Source organism: Hibiscus syriacus, unplaced genomic scaffold (genome assembly GCF_006381635.1).
Source record: "Hibiscus syriacus cultivar Baekdansim isolate YM2019G1 unplaced genomic scaffold, ASM638163v2 tig00112231_pilon, whole genome shotgun sequence".
Taxonomy (NCBI): domain Eukaryota; kingdom Viridiplantae; phylum Streptophyta; class Magnoliopsida; order Malvales; family Malvaceae; genus Hibiscus; species Hibiscus syriacus.
In genome coordinates, this window is record NW_024063276.1 from 2,182,098 (window position 1) to 2,204,599 (window position 22,502).

The 22,502-nt window shown below is 38.1% G+C and overlaps 1 protein-coding gene across 2 annotated transcripts; it reads right to left on the reverse strand.

Moving 5' to 3' along the window:
* Positions 1-554: 554 nt before the first annotated feature.
* Positions 555-20,075, reverse strand: LOC120176253 (ferrochelatase-2, chloroplastic-like). 2 transcript variants are annotated; one of them, XM_039182708.1, is made up of 4 exons: positions 20,065-20,075; positions 16,892-16,896; positions 1,346-1,612; positions 555-833 (listed from the first exon to the last, which is right to left on the reverse strand). In XM_039182708.1, the coding sequence occupies exons 3-4, from the start codon at positions 1,430-1,432 to the stop codon at positions 651-653; spliced, it is 270 nt and encodes an 89-aa protein (XP_039038639.1). In that variant the 5' UTR covers positions 1,433-1,612; positions 16,892-16,896; positions 20,065-20,075; the 3' UTR covers positions 555-650. The 2 variants fall into 2 exon arrangements, with proteins under 2 accessions (XP_039038639.1, XP_039038638.1); XM_039182707.1 differs by lacking the exons at positions 16,892-16,896; positions 20,065-20,075 and having other exon boundaries at positions 1,346-1,851.
* Positions 20,076-22,502: the final 2,427 nt, after the last annotated feature.

Here is a 22,502-nt window from a genome sequence, read left to right on the forward strand (position 1 = left end):
AAATAAAACAGCAAACCTCGACAGCCGCCGAAACCATTGCCATAACATAACTGATGAATGCAACAACATTTTCCTTCACTCAGATCTGCCTGATTATTAGTGGAATGACGAAAGAATTTAATATGAATCGATTGGTCTCCGATGTTCAAATGTTAAATAATATTTTAGTTTTACTTAAAAATTATATGAAAAAGTTAAAAACATCCTTATAATAATATTAATTTTCAAAAATAGAGATATTTTAATAATTTACCAACTGATTCCGTATCAAATTGACCCGTGATAACAACAAAGCCTTATGTATAAATATAGATAAGTGATCTCCATTGTCAAGAAAGAAAGATAATAAAGATTGAATTTGAGAGAGAGATTACAAGACCGGCATTCCCTTTTCAGTTTTCACACACAACTAAAATTGCATGCAGAGCTTATTGTGTCTCAAAGACTTAAAAACTATTCCCTGCATCAGTGTGTGATCTTAATGCATTGAATCTCGACACCCAATTCCCACGTATTTTATCTATGAACATATTCTCTAATACAATGTATATAAATTGCTGCTTATCATATCAAAATTTACACTTATCTTCATTACGAGTGTGTCGGATTTAGTGGAACAAGGGCAATATCCCCCACTGATGCAGAAATCCCTATCCGGTTGTGACCTCGAGTAGCAACAGCACAAGCACTGCCAGCATGGCTGCTCTGCCATTCCAAGTTTCAGCACTTTTCGTCCAACCCCATTCCCAAACTATCACAGGTGGTGGGAGCTCCCTTTGTTGCGAATCATAAGTTGCCAAAAACTCCTCCACACTGCCCAGGGGAACTAACGACTGCACAAAAACACAATGTCAAACCATGGTAGCATTGTGCAATTGAAACAACACGATGTCATTTTTGTATTGCCACAATAACCAATCTTATTTATAGACCTAACTCTTCTTTGAGGTATTACAAGTCCTTTCATCGTTCACTTACTCGGGAGTTCATTTTATAACATTGACCAGTAAAAATGCACCACCAGTGGGGTACCAGACCTAAACTAATTTATCCCGTCAAGATTTCAAAAGTTGCCATGTGATTTTAGGAAACAGTAATTCTGTACTACGATCTGAAGTTCCTTACAGTCCCATCACTCAAGTGCATAAATGAAACACATCAAGGCATCACTGTTATGCAAGATACAACCATGCACTTTTTCATGCAAATAAGCTTAGTTGCAGCATGTATACATTCAAAACGTATTTAAGTCTTCATATATTCAATAAATCCAAGCCATATTTCAATGCTCTAGAAAAGGCACTTCTCTTAAATTATAAGAATATAGTGGAAAGCTTTAAAGTACCTGTCTAGCTTCAAGATTTGAAACTGCCATAGCTCCCACATATGGAAGACTCTCAATTACAGCATCAGCGAGATCTGATCTAAACATTGCTTCACATCCTAATGCGGGAACACGACCCCAATTTTGTATACCGGATTCTAAAGCCAATTCTTTATACTCAACATCAATCTCTTCAAGAGTTTCAATTTGTTCGCTTACAAAGCTGTGAATCAAATATCAAAGTTTTAGCAGCCCAAGGCAAAGGTGATGATTGACCAAATAATGCAACTAGAAAAAGTCAATATAAGCTATGTGAGGTAATTACACAATCAGATGATAAAAAGCCAATTCTTTATACTAAACATTAATCTCTTCAAGAGTTCCAATTACTGGCCTAAGAAGCAACAAGTCAAACCTCAAAATTTTGAAAAGTAACTACATTTTCATATTTTGCTTGGATAATCAATGCTACAGTTTCAATAGCCCAAGAAGTTGTGGCTGAAGTAAAATGCAAAAGACACAAGCAAAAGAATGCCAGGGTTAGAAGGTTAGATGAGAGAAACGGCGATCTCAGGGAGGAATGGACGGCATTTGTGGACAACCTAAGTAAGCGGGTTTCGAGAGAAGCGTTGAGGGAAGCTTTCGGTCAATATGGGAAGGTGACTTCTATCTTCATTCCGTCAGACAATAAAAAACCTAGATATAGGAGCTCTATATTCGCCTTCGTGCACTTTGCTTCCTGAAGACATATGGATGTGGCCATAAGGAGAATGAATAAGAAGATATTAGAGGATCGAACCATTTCGGTCACGATGGCGAGATATCCGGCAAAGGCTATGTTTTCCTAGAGTAGGGGAAAACAGGTTTAGAGAGAGGTCCCGCTTTCAGGAGCGCATAAATCGGCATCATGAAAGGAAGAGTTCTTAAGGTTTGGCCAAACAAGACCAGAGACTCTAGAAAGTACGTGGAGGTCGTTCGAGGTGAAAAGGTGGCGGATGGGTTCCCGATTACGGAGGGAATCAGGATGCAGGAAAAGGCGATAAGGCCGGAGGAGGAATGGACGCTGGAGAAAAATATGGCATTGGAGGATGTCGCGAGATTGAAGGAGGTATCTGAAAGCGAGGAAGTCCAAGTAGTAAAGAGGGACAGTGAGGTGGTCTGCTTGAGTTTCACATTCTACCTCGATCTGTCTCTTGTAGGATTGATTAAAGAGAATCTTGATTTGGAGTTCGCTGAGAAAGCTTTAGAGAGTGAGGGGTTTTTGGCGAGAGTGGTTAGATGGGGTAACACAACAAGATCATGCATTGTCTCATTCCTGTCGCAGTAAGATCTGGAGAAAGACTAGAACTCAAAAGAAGTTTTGTGGATGTATGGTTCAGCCATCTCGCACATGAAATGAGCACGCTGGGTAGAGAGAGAGCGAGAGAAGCTTTGGAAATGTCCATTTTCTCTGTTGAGTAATAGACTTTGTTCATTAACAATCTTAGTAAGAGAGTCTCAAGGCGTGTATTAAGGGATTTCTTTAGTCCTTATGGTCAGATTCTGAGGATTTTCATTCCTCATTGTTTAGAGAAATCAAATTATAAGTCCACTACTTTTGCTTTTGTTCAATTCGCTGATGAGGAAAGTAGGAAGAAAGAAGTTTAGTCTATCAATGGGAAGTGGTTCGATGGGAGAAGAATCTTTATAGGGGTTGCTAAGTACCATAAGGCAAGTAGGAGGGAGGTTGATGTTGGGAAGAGGACGTTGGGGAGTATGTCTGGAAAGTATGAGACTTCTAACACTAGGAGGAATGCACTGTCGATGAAAATTTTTAGGGATGATAGATTGTACAAGGAGGTTGTGCAGTCTGATACCAACATGATAAGAGTACAAGTCTCAGGGTCAAACCTGGATGGTGTCAAAAAGAAAGCAAGTGGAGGGAGGAATGTTTGGGAGTTGTATATTCCGACAGTTAATTCGGATTGAGTTAAATGATCATTAACTAGGTTAATGAAACCAGATTTGAGTTATGAGTCGATAAAGGATGCTTTGAAGATAGAGGGTTTGGGAGTCCATGTTTTGAGTTAGGGTTATGCATGGAAGGCTTGCTTCATCACTTTTGAGTCGATTGATGAGTTCTCTTATGTTTGGGAGAATAAGAAGGTTGAGCTATCTTCTTGTTTTGATTGGTCGCCTCCAGTTCTGAATGAGAATGGAGTTCCTTTGGATCTGTGCTAGGTAGAAATATGTGGTTTGCCTCTTCTGTGCTGGAATGAGGCTTTCTTGGAAAAATTTACTAGGACATGGGAAGGTTTATATGTTTTAAGGAAGAATCAAAGAACAGATCTGATCTATCATCAGTAAAAGTTTTGCTCAGGGTGGAGAGTCCATTTGATGTCCCAGAAATGGCTATTGTAGGCTCTTACGGTAGATCGTTCAAACTCAAGATCTTCATCAGGTCTGGGGTGATTCAACCAGAGGAGTTGTGGAGTAGGAAGGATGATAAATTTTCAAAAAAGGTAAACAGTAATTACGTCCTTTCCAAGGTGGAGGATGTTCATTCTCATATTCTAGCAACAGATAAAAATGAGAGAACAGAGAATTCTAGGACTAAAGTTTTGTCCTGGTTGAATATTGGTCATAATTGTGGCTAATATGGAGTTAGTGAGAGACATGCTTCCTCGAGTAAGTCAAAAGCAGGAACATCACATTGTGGGTCGTTAGGTTTTATGGATAATAGGACTTCTCAATTGGGAAATCACTTGGGTATGAGTCTGAGAGAATTATTTTTCACATATGAAAATGCCCAACCAGAGGATAATGAGGTTACTCTTGCCATTACTAAGGATTTACGTCTTCCTAGGCCTGCGTATAATATAAAATGGACTGGGGAAAAATTTATACTGCAACCTAATAACAGTTCAGCCTATCCTATGCTTGAGGTAGAGGATGTTGATTCTAGGTTGAGGAGAAAGACTTTAAGGGAGGAGAAGGATCTCATCCAAGGAGAACAGGATGTCCAGTTGGATATTGAACAATCTTGTGGGCAGAGAAGTAGCCATGGGAATTTTGTTTCTGGGAATAATCCGGTCGGTCCTAAAAAAATAAAGATGGTTATGGAGGATCATTTGTGCAGCTGTAAGGATGATAGCTTCCCAAATTCGAGTGGAAGAGACAGAATCTAGGTGATCCGAGATGGAACCAGTTCTGGAGCAATCTAGGATGGCTCTAGTTTAGCTAAGGAGATCTTTATGGCCTCTTCAGAAAATCCTGCTCAAGCTCTTTATTGTTCAAATATCTCTACTAACCAGAGAAAGTTAAGAGTTTCACCTTCTCATTCAGGAAGTGTGTGCTCGGTTGATGAAGTTACAATAAACTTTTTTGATAGAGTTTATAGAAGGGTGATTGGTAGTATGGTCAGGGATTCTTTGGAACATGTCAGGGACCATTCACAGTCTTCTCAAGAATTTGCTGAAGCTAGGATGGAAGTTGTTGCTACTAGGGAGGTTTGTGACATGCTGGGAATTTCTTTTAAAGGGGAGCAATAGATTCTAGAAGATGAAATATTTAAGTTGCAGATGAAGGGGTCTCGAAAAGGTCCCTGATCGTTTCATTCATATTTATTGTGGTGGTTAACGATAATCAAATCATATGTCAAAATTAAAAATTATTTCTTGGAATGTTAGGGGGCTGGGGAAAAAAAGAAAAAATCAGAGTTGTGGCAAGACTGGTTATTAGAGAAAAGCCGTCCATTTTGCTTTTGCAGGAAAATAAACTTAATGTTTGCCGAACTGGATTGAGAAGGAAGCTAGGGGCCAATTTGCTGAGATGTGGGAGCTCTATTACAGCTGATGGTTCTGCAGGTGGCTTGATGTGTTTGTGGAATGAGGATCTATTTGAGTTCAGCACGGAATATAAGCAGATAAGATTTATGGCTTTAACAGGGAAGTTAAAGTTGAGTAATTTTGAATGTGTTATTATAAATGTGTATGGTCCTTCAGTGGAGACTGACAAAGAGGAGTTTTTCAAGGAGTTTTTGTGTTTCGTTCAAAGCTTGAATCTCCCTGTCTGTATTGGGGGGATTTTAATGCATATTTGGTTCCTGAGGAGAAATGTGGATTTACACATAATTGGCATTCCATGGAGATGTTTAGGTCGTTTGTTCATCGTTTGAATCTGATGGATTTATTGTTAGTAAGGGGAGATTCACTTGGTGCAATTTCAGAGAGTCTCCAACTTGGGTAAGGCTAGATAGATTTCTGATAAGTGGTTCACTATTAAATCATTTTCGTAATGTGATCTAAAGAATGCTACCCAAATCCCTCTCGGATCACAATCCGATGGTACTAGTAGAAGAATGCAATGATTGGGGTCCTAAGCCGTTTCGGTTTTTCAACTATTTGCTAGAGGGAGAGGGGTTTACGGGGGTCGTTGAAAATTCTTTCTTAAATTTGAGGAAGGATAACGGTTGTAGCGGGTTGTTTACACTTCTGAAAGGAATTAAGCAGGCTATCAGGAATTGGCCAAGAAGTTACCATAGGGGGATTTCAGAGGATATTTCAGAATTGGAAGCAAAAATTAACGACCTGGAGCTAAAGTTTCAGAGTGGTGGATATTTATTCAGAAAGGAGCTGCTTGGTACATCGAGAAAGGAACTGTGGTACTTGCATAGGAAGGAGTAGAGTATTTGGCTTCAGAGGTCAAGATTGAAGCGGAATAACGAGGGGATAGAAACACCAAGTTTTTTCACTTATGTGCTCTGAATAGAAACAACATTAATACCATTTCATCGTTGAAGGTAGCTGGTGATGTTATTTCAGATCCGGTGCAGTTGAGAGGCTGTATTTTAGATTACTTCAAGCAAAACTACAATTCAAAAGCAACTTTAGAGGTGGACGAATTAAATCTAAATTTTGCGAAATTGAATCATGTACAAATAAGGTTCTTAAAAGGAATTTCACTGAGCATGAAGTTTGGGAGGTAATTTTTCATTCGGACAGATCCAAAGCACCGGGTCCAGATAGGTTCATGATGGGTTTCTTCAAGAAATTCTAGATAAACCTGAAGGCTCACATTATGAAATTTGTTGATTATTTTCATAATGGAAGGAATTAGGAGCATGGGGTCAATCATGCTTTCATAACTTTGATCCCCAAGACTCTAAATCCTATAGGTATTGAAGATTATAAACCAATAAGCTTAGTTGGCAGCCTGTATAAAATTATCTCCAAAGTCTTATCCAAAAGGCTTATTTCAGTTATTCAAGACACTATAAGCCTCTCACAGTTTGCCTTTATCCCTGGAAGGCGCCTGCTTGAATGTTCTTTTTTTAGCTAATGAAGCCATTGATTTTTAGAGAAATAAGGGGAGGAAATGTGTTATTTTCAAAGTTGATTTTTAAAGAGCTTATGATTCGGTGGAATAGCCGATTTTATTGAGGCTATTGAAAGTTATGGGTTTTGGAGATAAGTGGATTTCATGGATCGAACATTGTATTTCATCTGCTTCTATCTCAGTTCTAGTTAACGTCTCTCCTATAGAGGAATTTAAGATGGGTAAAGGGTTAAGACAGTGATGCAATTTGTCTCCGCTCTTGTTCAATATCATAGGGGAATTATTGAATTTAATGTTGACAAAGGTTGTTAATTGTGGTATGTTTGAAGGGTTCAGCATTGGGAGGGTTGATAATCTTTTACGATTAACTCACTTGCAATTTGCAGATGATTTAATCCTTTTCTACAAGGATTCTCCAACTCAAATTCTTAACATTAGGAGAGTGCTGAGGGTTTTCAGCTTAATGTCAGGGTTAGACCTTAATCTTTCCAAGAGCAAGTTGTATGGTGTTAATTTGGAAAAGGATATTTTAAGGGATTGTGCTTTCGCTGCAGGTTGTGGGGTGGGTGTTTTTCCTATGACTTACCTTGGCCTTCCGATAGGTACAATCAAAATTTCAGAACTGTTGTGGGAACCAGTAATACAGAATTTTTATACCAAGTTAGCAGGCTGGAAAGCTTCAACTCTATCGATGGCTGGGAGATTGATCTTGGTAAAGGTTGTGTTGTCCTCTTTGTCGATTTTCTATCTATCTATTTTCATAATTCCTCCTAAGGTTAATCAAAAGATGAACTCAATAATGGCTAAATTCCTGTGGGGGTGGTCCAGTAAAGCATCGAATTCATTGGGTTAATTGGAGTTTGGTGTGTCAACCATTTGATGAGGGTGGCTTGGATTTGAGTTTGATTAATAGAGTGTTACTCGGAAAATGGGTTTAGAAGTTTACAAATGAGAAAGATTCCCAATGGAAAAAGATGATTTGTTGCAAACATAATATCAGTAACTTATCTCTTTCTATTAGTAAGGTTGTTACTCCTCAAGATTCTTGGATATGGAGAGGCTTTATGAACAATTACGAGAAAAATGACGCTATTGGAGATTATTTGGGGTCAAATTCGAAGATTCAAGTGGGGAATGGTAGGTCAATTGCATTTTGGAATGATGTTTGGGTTAACAACTCAACTCTGAAATTTCAATTTCCTAGGATCTTTGCTCTATCTACCAATAAATGGGGAATAGTTGTTGATTTTGGTAGTTAGGAAAACAATGGTTGGGTGTGGAACATTCGTTTAAGGAGGAATTTATGCGACTATGAATTGGATCAATGGATTTCTTTAATGTCTTTGATTGTAATATTGTTTTAACTGATTCAGTCGATGACTTTTTGGCTTGGTCAAGGAAAGGTGATTGTATGTTCTCGGTTAAATCATGTAGATTGGTACTGTCTTGCATAACTGGAGGGAATTATCAGTGGAATAAGTGGGTGTGGTCTGGATTCGCTCCTCCCAGAGTTCAAACATTTTTATGGCAGTTATCTCATCATAAAGTGGCTATTAGAGTGGAGCTGAGGAAAAGAGGGGTTCCCGTGGATAATGTTCTTTGTCCCTTATGCCTTAAGGAGGAAGAAACAATTCAACATCTTTTCATTTTATGTCCAGTTGCAGGGGAGCTGTGGAATAAATTTTTAAGGGTATGAGATATTTCATCAGTTTTTCCCAACGACCCCAAGTCCTTACTGTGTTCTTGGTCTAATCTAATGTCCTCGTCTTCTATTTGGAAGTTTATATCGGGAGTTGTTTTGTGGTCTGTATGGAAAGCTAGGAATTCAATGGTGTTCGAAAGCTGGAATTTTGATAGTGCGTTACTGTTTTTCATTTCAAGATTTAGGTCCTTAATTCTTTTTTTTTTTTTGTTGTAACAAAGATAGCCACAAAATTAATGGGTAGATTGATCTAGCATATTAGTCAGGTCTGAATTAAAAACGTGATGAGCTTTCTGAGGGGACTGAGTGAGCGTGGAAATCTCTATGCTTCGGAAATATCCCTTGCGAGCAAGGTAGTCAGAAAGTCGATTAGCTTCCCTCGGAGTGTGACTGATTCTAACACTTCAGGACTGGTTGAAAAGAGCACGGATTCTCCTAAGAAGCGTAGGATCAAACGACTGGGAGGAGAGTTGAGATTGCAAACCACTTGAATATTATCGGTGTTGATTACAATATGTCGGAAGCTATGTTGCCAAGCAAGTTCAAGACCATTTGCAACAACCCATATTCGGCTTGAAGGGTAGTGCATTTGTCGATTCTCCTGCTATATCCAACGTTCCACTTACCATTCTTATCTCGAAATACACCTCCACTAGCCGCTTCCATGGAGCTCGGTTGCATCGCTTCATCCGTTTTTAACTTTAAAAATCCCAGAGAATGAGGCTTCCATTTGGTCGAGCATCTATGTTGAACAAGTTGGGTTGTATACATAGCCTTGCCTTGCCTTGTTTGATCCAGCATGCCCAAGCTTTGCCCGATAGAAGGGGATTGGAGGAAGCATAATTTGCCCGTTAAACACTACATTATTGCGATGCTTCCAAAGCTTCCAATTAAGGATCCCAAAAAGGTGTCTTCAGTGATAATCCATAGTATCGTTCCCTGCAAAGTTAGAAAGATTAAGGTGCAACCAATCAAATAATGGCAGTAAAAAATATAAAGAAGAAGATTGAGCTGGAATAATATGGTTCCATATTGCTCGGGCTTGGTGACAGTCCCTGAGGATATGGGTAATGATTCCTCCTCAGCGCCACACAACAGACAACGATCATTATCCGTAAGACCTCGTCTTTTTCGTTCGATATTGGTCATAAGTCGGTAATGGAGAAGTAACTATATGAACTGTCTAATCCTCAGTGGGCCATTGAAACTCCATGCTAACTTCCATTTTGCATCAAGCTCATCCCAACTATCCTTCTAGGTACACACAAAGGCATATTTCACAGAGCACAATCCCGACTGATCCCAGCACCACAACGGAAGATCCTCGCCTAAATCATATGAGGGAGGAGGAGTTCCTAACACACGCTGGACAAGGTCAATAGGGAGTAATTGATGCAAACGTTGAACATCTCAACCTCCATCACTAGTAATCAAATCACGAACGAAAGCTTAAGGGAAATGAAGTTGATTCGTGTTGATGTTGTCAGCCAGCAAGCTCATACCAGTGATCCAAGAATTGAACCAAAAGTTGGTCGTGCGACCATTTTTTATAGGCCAACTAACACTATCACACATAATAGGTCAAATTAGGGTGAGTGATTTCCAAATAAAAGAACCACTTTTCACTTCAATGCTTATGGATATTTATCCTTAATTTTATATTTGGCTCTCATGATCCTGGACCATAAAGCATCGGGTTTCATGATGAAGTTAAATCCTAACTTAACCAGGAAAGCATTGTTTTAAGCTCGAAGGGGCCTTAATCCAAGACCACCATGCTCAGTAGGTTGACAATAGGTCTCACACTTCACCAGAGCAACTTTAGGTGTGTTTCTCGATCCGCCCTAGATAAATCTTCGAGCGATTTGTTCCAGTTGGTCACAAACACCTCTAGGAATAGCAACAGAGTGCATAACATAATTTGGAATAGCAAGCAAAGTTGAGCGAGCGAGAGTGACTCGGTCTGCTAGAGACAATTTAGATGCCACCCAATTACTAAGTTTATGTTGCACTTTTTCAACTATGAAATGGAAAGTGTTTTTGTCACCCTTTTGTGAAACAGGGGTATGCCAAGATATTTTCCAAGATCGGTCGAAAGTTGGAAACCAAGAGAGTTACATAAATTGTCCGCTTCGGATAGATCAACATTAGCAGCGAAGAAAACCCTTGTTTTCCTTGAGTTAACTTTGTGACCCGAAAAAAGGCTAAATTGGTCGAGGATAGCTCCTAATAAATGTGCTTGATGTGAACTTGCTCTGCAAAATAAAATCAGATCGTCAGGGAAAAAAGTGAGATAAAGGGGGGTTACCTCTCGTAAGAATAATAGGCCTAAAGGCCAGCGTCCATGGCATATTTGATGCTTTGACCTAGTGTTCCATACATAAAACAAAAAGATATGGAGATAGTGAACAGCCCTAACGAATTCCTCTAATGGGTTTGAATTCCTCCCTGAGGGATCTGTTCCAAAGAATTTGCATTGTAGAGGTGGAAACTGCTTTCATGATAACACGATGAATATTACTTGGCCTGCCCATGTCATTTAAGGAGTCGAACAAAAAGTCCCACCCCACACTATGATAAGCCTTCTCCAAATCAACCTTGACCGCCATCCACATGGTGTTGCCTTTTTTTCCCTTATGAAATGAATTACTTCTTGGTCTACCAGAATATTATCGGTAATGTTCATTCCTACAATAAAGCTTACTTGATTCGGAACAATAATTTTAGGGAAGACAACTTTAAATCTGTTAGCAATAATTTTCATGATCAATTTGTAAAGAACATTGCATAAACTAATAGGACGTAAATCAGAAAAAGATTAAGGACCATCAACCTTAGGTATGAGAACGAGAAGCATTTTATTAACCTCGGTATTAATAGGCTTACCATCGAAAATACCTTTAATCCAATTGCAAACCAATTGACCTACCGTGCTCCATTGACTCTGAAAAAATAGAGTATGTAAACCGTCTTTTTCGGGAGCTTTTAAAGGATTTATATCAAACAGAGCAGCCTTTACATCCTCGTTAGTAACTAGAGCGTCAAGACCACGAGCATCCACTTCCGATAATTTGGAAAACGAGCCATAGATTGGGAAACCCCCAGTTCTGCAACCATTATCACGGTATAAAGAAGTAAAGAACGAGATTGCCTTTGTGCGAAGATTGTCGTCCTCAAAACACCACTCATCATTATTTAATTTGAGGTCTTGTAATCGATTAGCTTTGCGTTTAAATAGCGCTCGACTATGGAAAATTTGGTATTGCGATCACCCTTAAGGATCCAAGAAGTCCTCGACTTTTGGAACCATAGGAGCTCCTCATGATCGAGCAGGTCTTCCAGTTTGGAGTGAATTTCCATTTCCTTATTAATAGTTCAGTCATTGTTCGCCATTCGAGCTTGGATTGAATTTAAGCCAACAGGTACAAAAACTTTCTTTTCTCCTTAAATATGTGCCCATAAACATCCATGTTCCAACCTTTAAGTAAATCAGAAAAGTCATGAAGTGTATGTATGATATTACCTTCAACAGCCCAGTTTTCTCGAACAAAATCATGGAATTTGGGATTTTTAATCCACCCTGCTAAAAATCTGAATGTGCGGGGGAGCCGTTGGGATAGAGTTCCAGCCGAATGAAGGAGTAGTGGTCGATGATCAGATTTGAGACACGGAAGTTGTTGGATGAACGTGTTTAGAGCCAGTTTAGACCACTCCTCGTTAGCTACCATGCGATCGAAGCGTTCAAGAACCCTTCCTCGTCCACCTAAAATGGGGTCCTTTAAACCCCAGGTCGATAAGATTATGACGGTGCAAAAACTCATGGAAATATCTACACCCATAACCACATATTGCACCACCTCTCTTCTCGTTGCTCAACAAAATAACATTGAAATCGCCCGCAATAATCCATGTCATGTTTCTCGGAACCTGCACATTTAGGCCTGTAAATGAACTGAACGTTCAGCGAATCGTTCATGAACCGTGCGGCGGGAAGTTCGTTTATGTGCGTTTATTTATAACGAACATGAACAAGATTTTGTGTTCGTTTAATTAAATGAACGAACATGAACATAGGTCTCGTTCGTTCATTTATGTTCGTGAACGTTCGGTTATGTTCGTTTATGTTCGTTCGGTTATGTTCGTTTATGTTCATTCATTTATGTTTAACCCAATCTTCTTAAATCAATTTTGGTGACCAATTTGTAAGTATCTTAAAAATATTAATTTATCTGATATTCTGATGACCAACTCTATAATTAACCCAATTTTATTTGGAAAACCCAACAATATTAACATGGTTTAGTTCTTTTTGAACGATCCATAAGCTGCATACCCAGCACCGTCAACATCCACTGCACCGGAATCCTATGTAACTGCGCCACCAGTTGGTTATCCGATGAGCAAAGAGGAGTCCCAATTTTCAACTTCTACATAGCACGAAGCTAAGGACATGTTTGTTTGATCCCCAAGGATTAAGGTTAGCAATCACATGAAACACAATCTGTGTTCATCTCGACTGTTATTGAAGGAGAGAGGAAGAAAGAAAGTGGAGAAACGATATTCAATCCCACATCAGTAGCAAACAAATCAGATCGGGGTTGGTAACTTATATAAAAGAATATGGGGGAGAATAGGTTTAAGCATCTTTGCGCTTGGGGCAATGTCGAGCTTGAATCGAGCTTCAATCGAGCATCAATCGAGCTCGAGACTCAAGTTTTAATCGAGCTCTTAAATTTTTTTTGAGTTCGAGTCTTGTCGAGTTCGAGTCGAGTTTCAATATTATATTTCGAGTTCGAGTCGAACTTGATAATTTTAAGCTCGTGAGTTTTCGAGTCGAGCTGACTTTGAAAGTTTTCGAGTTCGAGTCAAGCTCAGCAATACTCGAGCTTCACTCGGCTGGTTTACACCCCTAGGTAGGGTCTCCAACGTTTATGTTCGTTTATATTCGTGTTCGTTTATTTATTAAATGAACGAACATGAACAAGTTATATTCCTTAATAAACGAACATGAACAAAAAAAATTTTGTTCGTTTATGTTCGTGTTCATTTATGTTCGTTTATTTATTAAATGAATGAACATGAGCATACTTCCGTTCATGTGCGATCAGTTCGTTTACAGGCCTATGCACATTGCATAAATCCTTCCACAAAGCAAGGTGTTTCTTCTTGTCAGGATTACCATACACTATAGTAACAAGAAAAGGGTTAGTGTGATTATTTAAAATAATTTTGGCAGTGATGAACTGGTGGTGGACAACCACCTTTTCCACTTTAAAGGTGTTATTCCAAAGGACCCAGATCCTTCATGAGAAACTGGCAGCTTCAACTCTAAACGAGCTATTGAAACCAGTTCTCTCGATAACTTGATCCGCCTTCTTACCGCTAATATGAGGTTTAAGTACGGCAACTATATGTGGTCTATGCTCAGATGTATATTCCTTCAGAATCCTCGGAAACTTGCTATTGCCACAACCCTGACAATTCCATGACATTAATCTAACATCCATAATCAAATGGTTTAGAAAAGTAACCTTAATTATCAATGCCCATGGCATCGACGTTCAGAGGTATTGTCTGACTTTGATTCTTGGGGTGTCACTGAAGGTTTTGCACCACTTCATTAACAGTTTCACGCATGAAAGGTCGACTTTGAGTATCAGCTTCGAGTCTGGGTCCTTTATTTCGAATTGTATAAGGAACAACTCTTCCTTTAGAGGTGCTCAGTCTTTTTTTACTGGGTTGCGCTGTGTTTGTAGGGTCTTTAGAACCAACAGTAGACTGATCCCTGTTGAATGCTATCACTTTATGATGGATTGGATCAAGTGAGAAAGGCTTCTGCTGTCCTTCCATACCTAAAGAATTAACGAAAATGGGTTTAGTGTTGGATTGGAAACTTGCTCCATTAATACTTACCATTTCAGCTTGTCCAGTAGTGTAATACTGGGATGATGAAGATAGTTGCATGGGTTTAGGAGAACTTTCCACGTGCATGGAGTTATTAACTTGTCCCTTGTTGGGAACCATATCAATTTGAGCAGATTTTGATTTGGAAACCAAATGAGTGGGCTCCACTGAAATATTGACACTTAGCTTGGATTTATCCAAGGAATTTTTATGACTCATATGGGAACTTTGTGGTTATGTAACTCTATAGTGGTGGGTCTATTGTGAATGCTATTAAAGATCACGTGATTTGGGTTAAGGGTAGAAGTTGATTGAAAAATTTCTTTAATAGTGGTCGAAGGATTCGTTGAAGGTTTGTCATGATAATCAGCTCCATTATTTTCTGAATTAACTATGGACTTCCCATTTCGAATAGAGCTAGCCGTTAGGATCCCAAATCTCAATCCAGTTTATTTCTGATTACTAGTTGCCATAAAAGCGCTAGCGTTAGCCGGAGTCTTGGCAGAATCTGTAGGATGACGCCGACAGTGCCTCTCCACCACCATCCAAGGTCCATAATCAGCATTCTCTGAGCATGCCTGTTAACTTCGGGTTGATTACTAGACCACAGGAGATGATTCTTCTTACTATTATTAGTCGTGGTATGAGGAACCTCCGAAGATAAAGTAAAGGAAGCGATGGTCGGATTTGTAAAACTACAAGCCTCCTTCAGGTGTTTGAATCGACCACATGAAAAGAAAATAAGTGGCAAGTTTTCATATTCCACTATTTGAATTTTATCTTTCACAATATCCTTAGAAATGAGCGGTCTAGTAAGGTTAATATAAACTGCAACCCTTGCAAATCTACATCGATGGCTAGTCTCATTATGAAAATCAAGTTTAGCAATCTTACCAACCAAACTCCAATACTGTGGAGAATTTTTTATACAAATATTCGAGAAGCCCAGGGAATCGAATTCAGGCAATGACAGACGTTGGGTAAGGATAAGACGATCGAAAATCCATCGTCCAAGGATGAACAGTGAGGTATTGGCCATAGATAATCAAGGGTCCCTCAGCCAAAACCTTAATGTAGTCTTCCTCATTCTTGATCCTAGCCAAAAAATATCCATTCTCAAGATCCATTAGGGTGAATTTTTGAGACGGATGCCACATACTATAGACTTTATTAGAGAGGGTACTCAGCCCTATGTTTCTTCCTAACAACTTCAGGATCAACGCATTGGCCATGTTGGCATCTATCTTCTTATACGCACGTTCAGAGAATTATATAGATGGTAAACCAAAACGAGAGCCAGTAATAATTTCATCAACTTTGATGACAAAGTCATCAAGGTCCTTAGCAGCATCGTTAGCTTCACCGGCCAATATCGAGGTGTCGTAACCGGCTTTCGTCCGGGTACGAATTTTTAATTTGGTGAGAAAAATAAAACGAATAAATAAATGATTTTGATTTAAAAAATATTTTGGGAGTCGCCATCGGCCTTTTGGGCCAGGTAGGTCGAATACCTAAAAAATATCTTTTAAAAGAGTTCTTAAGAAAACATCAGTTAAAAGATAAATTGATCTGCGTTTTAACCAAAAATTCGTTCTTTTTAATAATAAAAAAGGGATTCGTGGTCGGTTACGTTTAGGGAATGATTAACACCCCTACAACGCCCAAAATTGGTACTTTTTAATTATAAATTGTCTCTATTATTGAAAATTTAAGAATTCAAAGATATATTTAATTTATAATTATGTTATTTTCAAATTTATAATTTTACAAAAATATATTAATATATAAATATAAGAGATATCTAATTATTTAGAAATATCATAAAAGGGCTTCTAGATGCTTTAAGACAGCTCTTTTCTTCGATATTAAAAAATAAATAAATATCAAAATATGATTATTTTTCTTAAAAGTAATTTATAAAATTAAATAAATAGGATTTTTATTTTTATTTAATAAAAAAACAAATAAAAATAAATAAACAAATATTATTATATTTTTATATTATACATAATAATAATAATAAAAACAATAACTAAAAATAATGAAATTAAAATTATAAATAAAAAACTAGTAATTAACTTAAAGTATTAAAATTAGTAACTAAATTATAACATTTTAAAATTAAATAATCTAATTTGCAATTAATTATTTAATATTAAAGGGGTTAAGCATGCTATTTTACCTATTTATTAATTTAGTGACTAGATTAAAATTATATCAAATTCGTATATCAAATTAAAATAAATTTAAAACATGTATTCGGGATTAAAATAAAATTAATTAGAATTAAAGGACTAAATCAGTTATTTGTCTAAAATATTTATGTCAGTGACTAAATTATAAAGAAATAACATTAAGAGTCCGAATTAAAAGGTTTGAAGCTTGATTAAAGTGACTAAAATGTAATGTTACAAAGTTACAAGGGTAGCGGAAAAGGTTAAACCTTATTCGAAATTACACTGAGGCCCTCACCAAAACTACATCGTTTTGGTGAGGGTATTTATACCCTTAACCCATTCGGCCTAAGGCCATTTCTCATTCTCTCTATATTTGAGAGAGATGAGAACTCTCTCTACCCTCTGTGGTATTCCCTCGCTGGAGGGAATCCGGCGCCGATCACCGCCGCTAATCCTACCGTCGACCACCGCCTCTGGTGGTCGAAAAATATAATATTACACTAAAATATAGATCGGACCGTCCTAACGACGATTCTGGTAACCCTTTTTCTTAAATAGCCCCCGATTGGAGCAAATCTAGGAAGATATCTTCTGTTTTCGAAGGTTTTCGGTGATGTGTGAAGGCTCTGGTAGCGTTGTAGCTTCCTCGGTAAGACTTCTCTTTTCTTTGTTTCAATTTTTGGGTGGTTTTTGTTGCTGTTGGATCTCTATTTTTCCTCCTCGTTCTTGCTCTGTGTCTCCTCTTTTTTTTTTCTTTTCTTCTCTACAGGAGATGGCCATTTATAGGCCTCGTAGGTGTCTTCTTCGGACCAGTTAAAGGAATGGCCCTCGGTGAGTCACCGAACTATGGTGGTGACTCACCATAGGGTAGCAACGTGGACAAGGCAGCTGGCTTCTGGAGGCTTCAGCGTGGCAGCAGGGCGTTGGATCACCTGGCAGTGCTGGAAGCTGCTGCAACTGATGCGTGGAGGGGCTGCTTACTGGAAGCTGCTGGAAATGATGTGTGGAGGGGTTGCTGGATGGAGGGGGATGTTCGGGTAAAAATTTAGTGTCTACAGCTGCCCCTCTTTGCTCATTCTTGTGTTAACAAGAATAGGGCAAAGACGAAAAGACAATAAATTTTTGTTCATTTGACTTCTCTTGATTAAGATGGAAATGTTGAACAAGTTCTTCTTTGTTTAGATTAGTTCTTCTCATTATGAACTCTTCCATTCTTCCACTGGGGATGACAATTTATCTTCTTCCATGATGAAATCTAGCAAAAAGTTGAACAAATTCTTCTCATTATGAACTTTTTCTTCTTTTTCAGATGAGTTCTTCTCATTATGAACTCCTTCTGGAAATGCTGATCTTCAAAAGAGGGATTTGTTGATTCAACTCCATATGTGATGAATTAAGGTAAGGTTGAACAAATTCTTCTTATTATGAACTTCTTCTTCCTCTTCAGATAAGTTCTTCTCATTATGAACTTTCTCTGGAAAAGTTGGTGTTGATCTATCTTCTTCTGTGATAGATTCATGCAAAAGGTTGAACAAGCTCTTCTCATTATGAACTCTTCTGGAAATATTGAAAACATTCTGCCCAGAGGTCTTATGAATGGCCCTGAGGTCTTATCATCTTGCACTGTAGGGCTTACAGATGACCTTGAGGCTTTAAGATCAAAAAGCTCCCGAAGGCTTTTTGAAAACATCATGCACTGTAGGTCTTACAGATGACCCTGAGGCTATAAGATCAAAAAGCTTCTGAAGGATTTTTGATAACATCATGCACTGTAGGTCTTACAGATGGCCCTGAGGCTTTAAGATCAAAAAGCTCCCGAAGGCTTTTTGAAAACATCATGCACTGTAGGTCTTACAGATGACCTTGAGGCTTTAAGATCAAAAAGCTTCTGAAGGCTTTTTGATAACATCATGCACTGTAGGTCTTACAGATGACCTTGAGGCTTTAAGATCAAAAAGCTTCTGAAGGCTTTTTGATAACATCATGCACTGTAGGTCTTACAGATGACCCTGAGGCTTTAAGATCAAAAAGCTCTCGAAGGCTTTTTGAAAACATCATGCACTGTAGGTCTTACAGATGACCCTGAGGCTTTAAAAACATCAAAAAGCTCCCGAAGGCTTTTTGAAAACATCCTGCACTGCAAGGCTTACGGATGTTGGAAATAGTTTACTATAAAAAACTATAGAAATCGTTTTTTTACTTTTCAACAATTTCATTTTAGAAAAGATTAAATGAGAAACTTTGGAAAGCGTTTTCTCATTGAAATAATTTGTTGATTGGGTAACATGCCCCAAAACCTGCATTTGCGTGATTCCTGCGTGATTCCTGCATTTGCGGTTTTGAATACCTTCTTCTTGTAAGGTATTTTTCACCATGAATCTTCTTTTTCATATGAAAATCTGCAAAACCTTATGTTTGAATGCAATTAAATGTAGCAATGTAATGCATTTTCTGTTATGCAAATGATGTTCTTATGAATGAATGAATGTTTGTGCAATCTTCATTTGACTTCAAAGTGGTGAACTTGGTCTTCCTTCACTTCATTATTTATTGCCAAGGATACCTTTGGATATCAGTGTAGCAACCTATGCTATCAAGCTTGTATTTCTGAAGAACCATTTGATCAACTTATATCCTCGTGTTTTCTTTGCTTCATGAAAGTCTCAGAAGAAATGTTTCATTTATGGAACTCTTTCCGTAGTCAGAACTATGACTTTGATGCCCCATTTTATCTTGGATAAAACCAACTTTCTTTGCTTGGACTTGTGTAAAAATCCGATAAAGCTTTCATCTTCGAAAAGAGAATCTATCATCTTTGAAGAGAGAATCTATCATCTTTGAAGAGTGTAGATGTAGATATGCCCAATTCATCAGAGATTAATTAGGAGAGCAATATCTGTTCTGATGTGACTCTTGAAACACATCACAAAGTGGATTTATCCTAATTCCTTTCATGTCTATACATTTAATCAAATCTCAAATAAGGCAACTTGGACCATATCATATCAAGATACTTAACAACAACATGTTGTTCAACCTTAGTTGGCTCCACTAGTTTCTTGTTGTTAAAATTTTAAGCTTCCCTTCTGTGGAAAGAAATCTTCATCATTTCTCACTTCTAACCTTATGGTTGAAGAATACAAACTTCATATTGGATCAACAAATGGAAACACCATATGATAGCAACATTGGTTCAGCACCATAATTACTGGTTCGTAAAACACTTGACAATGCATTCATCATTTCCTGTGGCTTATGCTTAGAGGCTCGTAAAACATTTGACAACACATTCATCATTCTCATGCGGTTTCTGCCCAGATATTCATAAAACATTTAATAACACATTCATCTTTTCCTGTGGCTTATGCACAAATTTATGGTCAAGGAAGCTCTTTGCACATTGTTCAAAGCTTTTATATGATATCACAAGACCACTTGAGAACAAAACTCAGTGGGAATATAAGTGAGATGTTGTTATGACTAAAAAGTTGGTCAAATTCACAAAATATGCTAGTGTCGTATTGAATAAGAGATACCAACTGATCTTGATATTGTCTTGGGAAAGGGTAATATTGATCACATTTTCTTCCATAGCGAGCATTGTAGGAAGTAGAAACACATAAGCTATAGGACCCATGTACAGAACGATAACCATGGAATTCTTGTCATTGGGGATGAAACGCACATGATAAAACCAAATGGATGAAAACTCAGTTCAGCCTAGTTGGCAATGATAACCCCAGTAACAACGGGAATAAGGATAAAATTCAAACAAGAACTGATGTGTAAAACAGCTTCGTAACCTTAACAGTATGGTTGAAACTAATTTCTAAGAATCTCAAAGAAATATTTCCAATCATCACCGACACACGGAATACAAAATTAAAAGTCGAGATTTTGAGGAACTGAACCCTAGATCGAATGGTATGCCTGGGGACCATCTTTATCTATGCAACTGTGATGTAGTTTAACAAAGAACACACTGTCATGTGACACATGGTTTAAGAAGATTGGGTATTTGAAACCATACTTGCTGAGTAGATATTTGTTCAACAACAAGATTCTAATGCAATTGCCTGATGAACGAAGCAATTTTGTATAGTCAGCTCGACTGTCACTGTTTTATCATTTTCATTCTTCATATCTTTCTGTCTCATTGGAAATATTTTCTCAAATCAATGATCTTTAACACATGATGATATGGGCCTTCAGCATGTCCCAGCATTGCTGATACGAACGTTCAAAAATGCATCAACAGTCCTAATTCTGATTGAAATGGGCTTTCAGCATGCCCCGACATTTGCTTCTTGTTAATCCGAGCCTTTAAAATGTTCCATATGAATCTGTCAAAAGTAACCTTTAACATGCCCCAACATTTGTTAATACAGATGTTAAAAGTGTGCTCAACATTACTTCTTGATGAGTAAATATTTGTATTACTATGAGCTTTCAAAATACCCCACCATTCTTTTTCTGGTTGAAATGGGCTTTCAAGATATCCTGCATGGATATGTCTGAATTGGGCCTTCAAAACTGTAAGGCTTACTTTCAATGTTTGTTTGATTTTAATATCATGATCCTCACGAGGTCCAATTTTGACAGTGTATTATGGTGGGTACTTGTGGCTTTATTCGTGCCCCAAATCTATTTTCTCATTCTAGTGTCACTAAACAATATTTGTCATATAACCTGAGGAATTCTTTTCATGTTGTTTAAGAAGTAATCAATCATTCTGACGAAAATGTCTGAGATATGTGCCTCTTATGAATGAATTGCCCAATTTTTTGGATCTGGAGGAACCTAGTCGGACAGAGTGGTATAAATCGCTTGGTAATTCATTCCAGACCGACACAGTGAACCTTGTTTTCAGTGAAGCCTCTTGAAAAGTCTGCATCCATGCAACATGTTGATTCTGATAACTACTCATCTGATTATGAAGCGATCTTTCAGGATGATTTCACAGATATTGATAGTTCTTCTGATACCGAGGAAATCCTGAATTCTAATTCTGATGAGGGGAATAAACTGTTATACTTGACAAAAATAGGGTACTCAGAGGCTGAGGGCTCAATATTCATGGAGAGATGTGGTCCGGATTCATCAATTGCAGAGTTGAAAGATTTTATATGTGCTGCTCAAATGGCTAAAGCTGCTGACGCACTTCTTCTGGTAGAAGATAGGAAGCCATTATGCAGTGACACCAATTACAATAAAAGGCGAAACTCGGGCTATGATTTTTTTGGAAAAGGAAGAAACAAAGGAAACTTGAAAATAAGCTTATTAATGAAGAAGATCATGTCGTTCATCTTCTAAATCCAATGATTGGTTTTGGGGTTCTTACCATACCAGATCAGATAACTCAAAGAACACCTTCAGAAGATGCTATTGGGCCTCCTTATTTCTACTATGAGAAAGTGGCGCTTTCTTCAGTTGGTGTTTGGATCAAAATGTCACGGTACTTATACGAAGTAGAGCCAGACTTTGTAGATTCAAAGTATTTTTGTACTGCTACACGGAAAAGGGCTACATTCATAATCTGCCAATTGAGAACAGATTTCCTCTTATTCTGCTTCCTCCATGCACCATACATGATGCTTTTCCATTGACAACAAACTGGTGACCTTCCTGGGATCCAAGAACAAAGTTGAACTATTTACAAACATGTACAAGAAGTGCCATATTGACATAAATGATCCGTAAGGCTCTTGAAGCTTATGAAGATGAGCCACTTTCGAGTGTCGAGAAATATGTTCTTGATGAGTGCCGAAAATGGAATCTGGTATGGGTTGGAAGGAATAAAGTTGATCTTCTTGAACCTGATGAGGAAGAAATGCTTCTAGGTTTCCCTAAAAACCATACACGAGGATCTGTATAGAGACGTGCTCCCTGGTGGTATCAATGTCCTGTCTCTTTTCTCTGGGATCAGTGGTGCAGAGGTTGCCTTCTACCTGTCTTGGCATACTTTTGAAAACAGATGTGTAAGAACTGAATGGTGATTGGTTAGAGCAATTGATGAGTAGATTTGGCGGATTCGACCTGGTTGTCGGTGGCATCCATTGTAACAACCTTACTGGAAGAA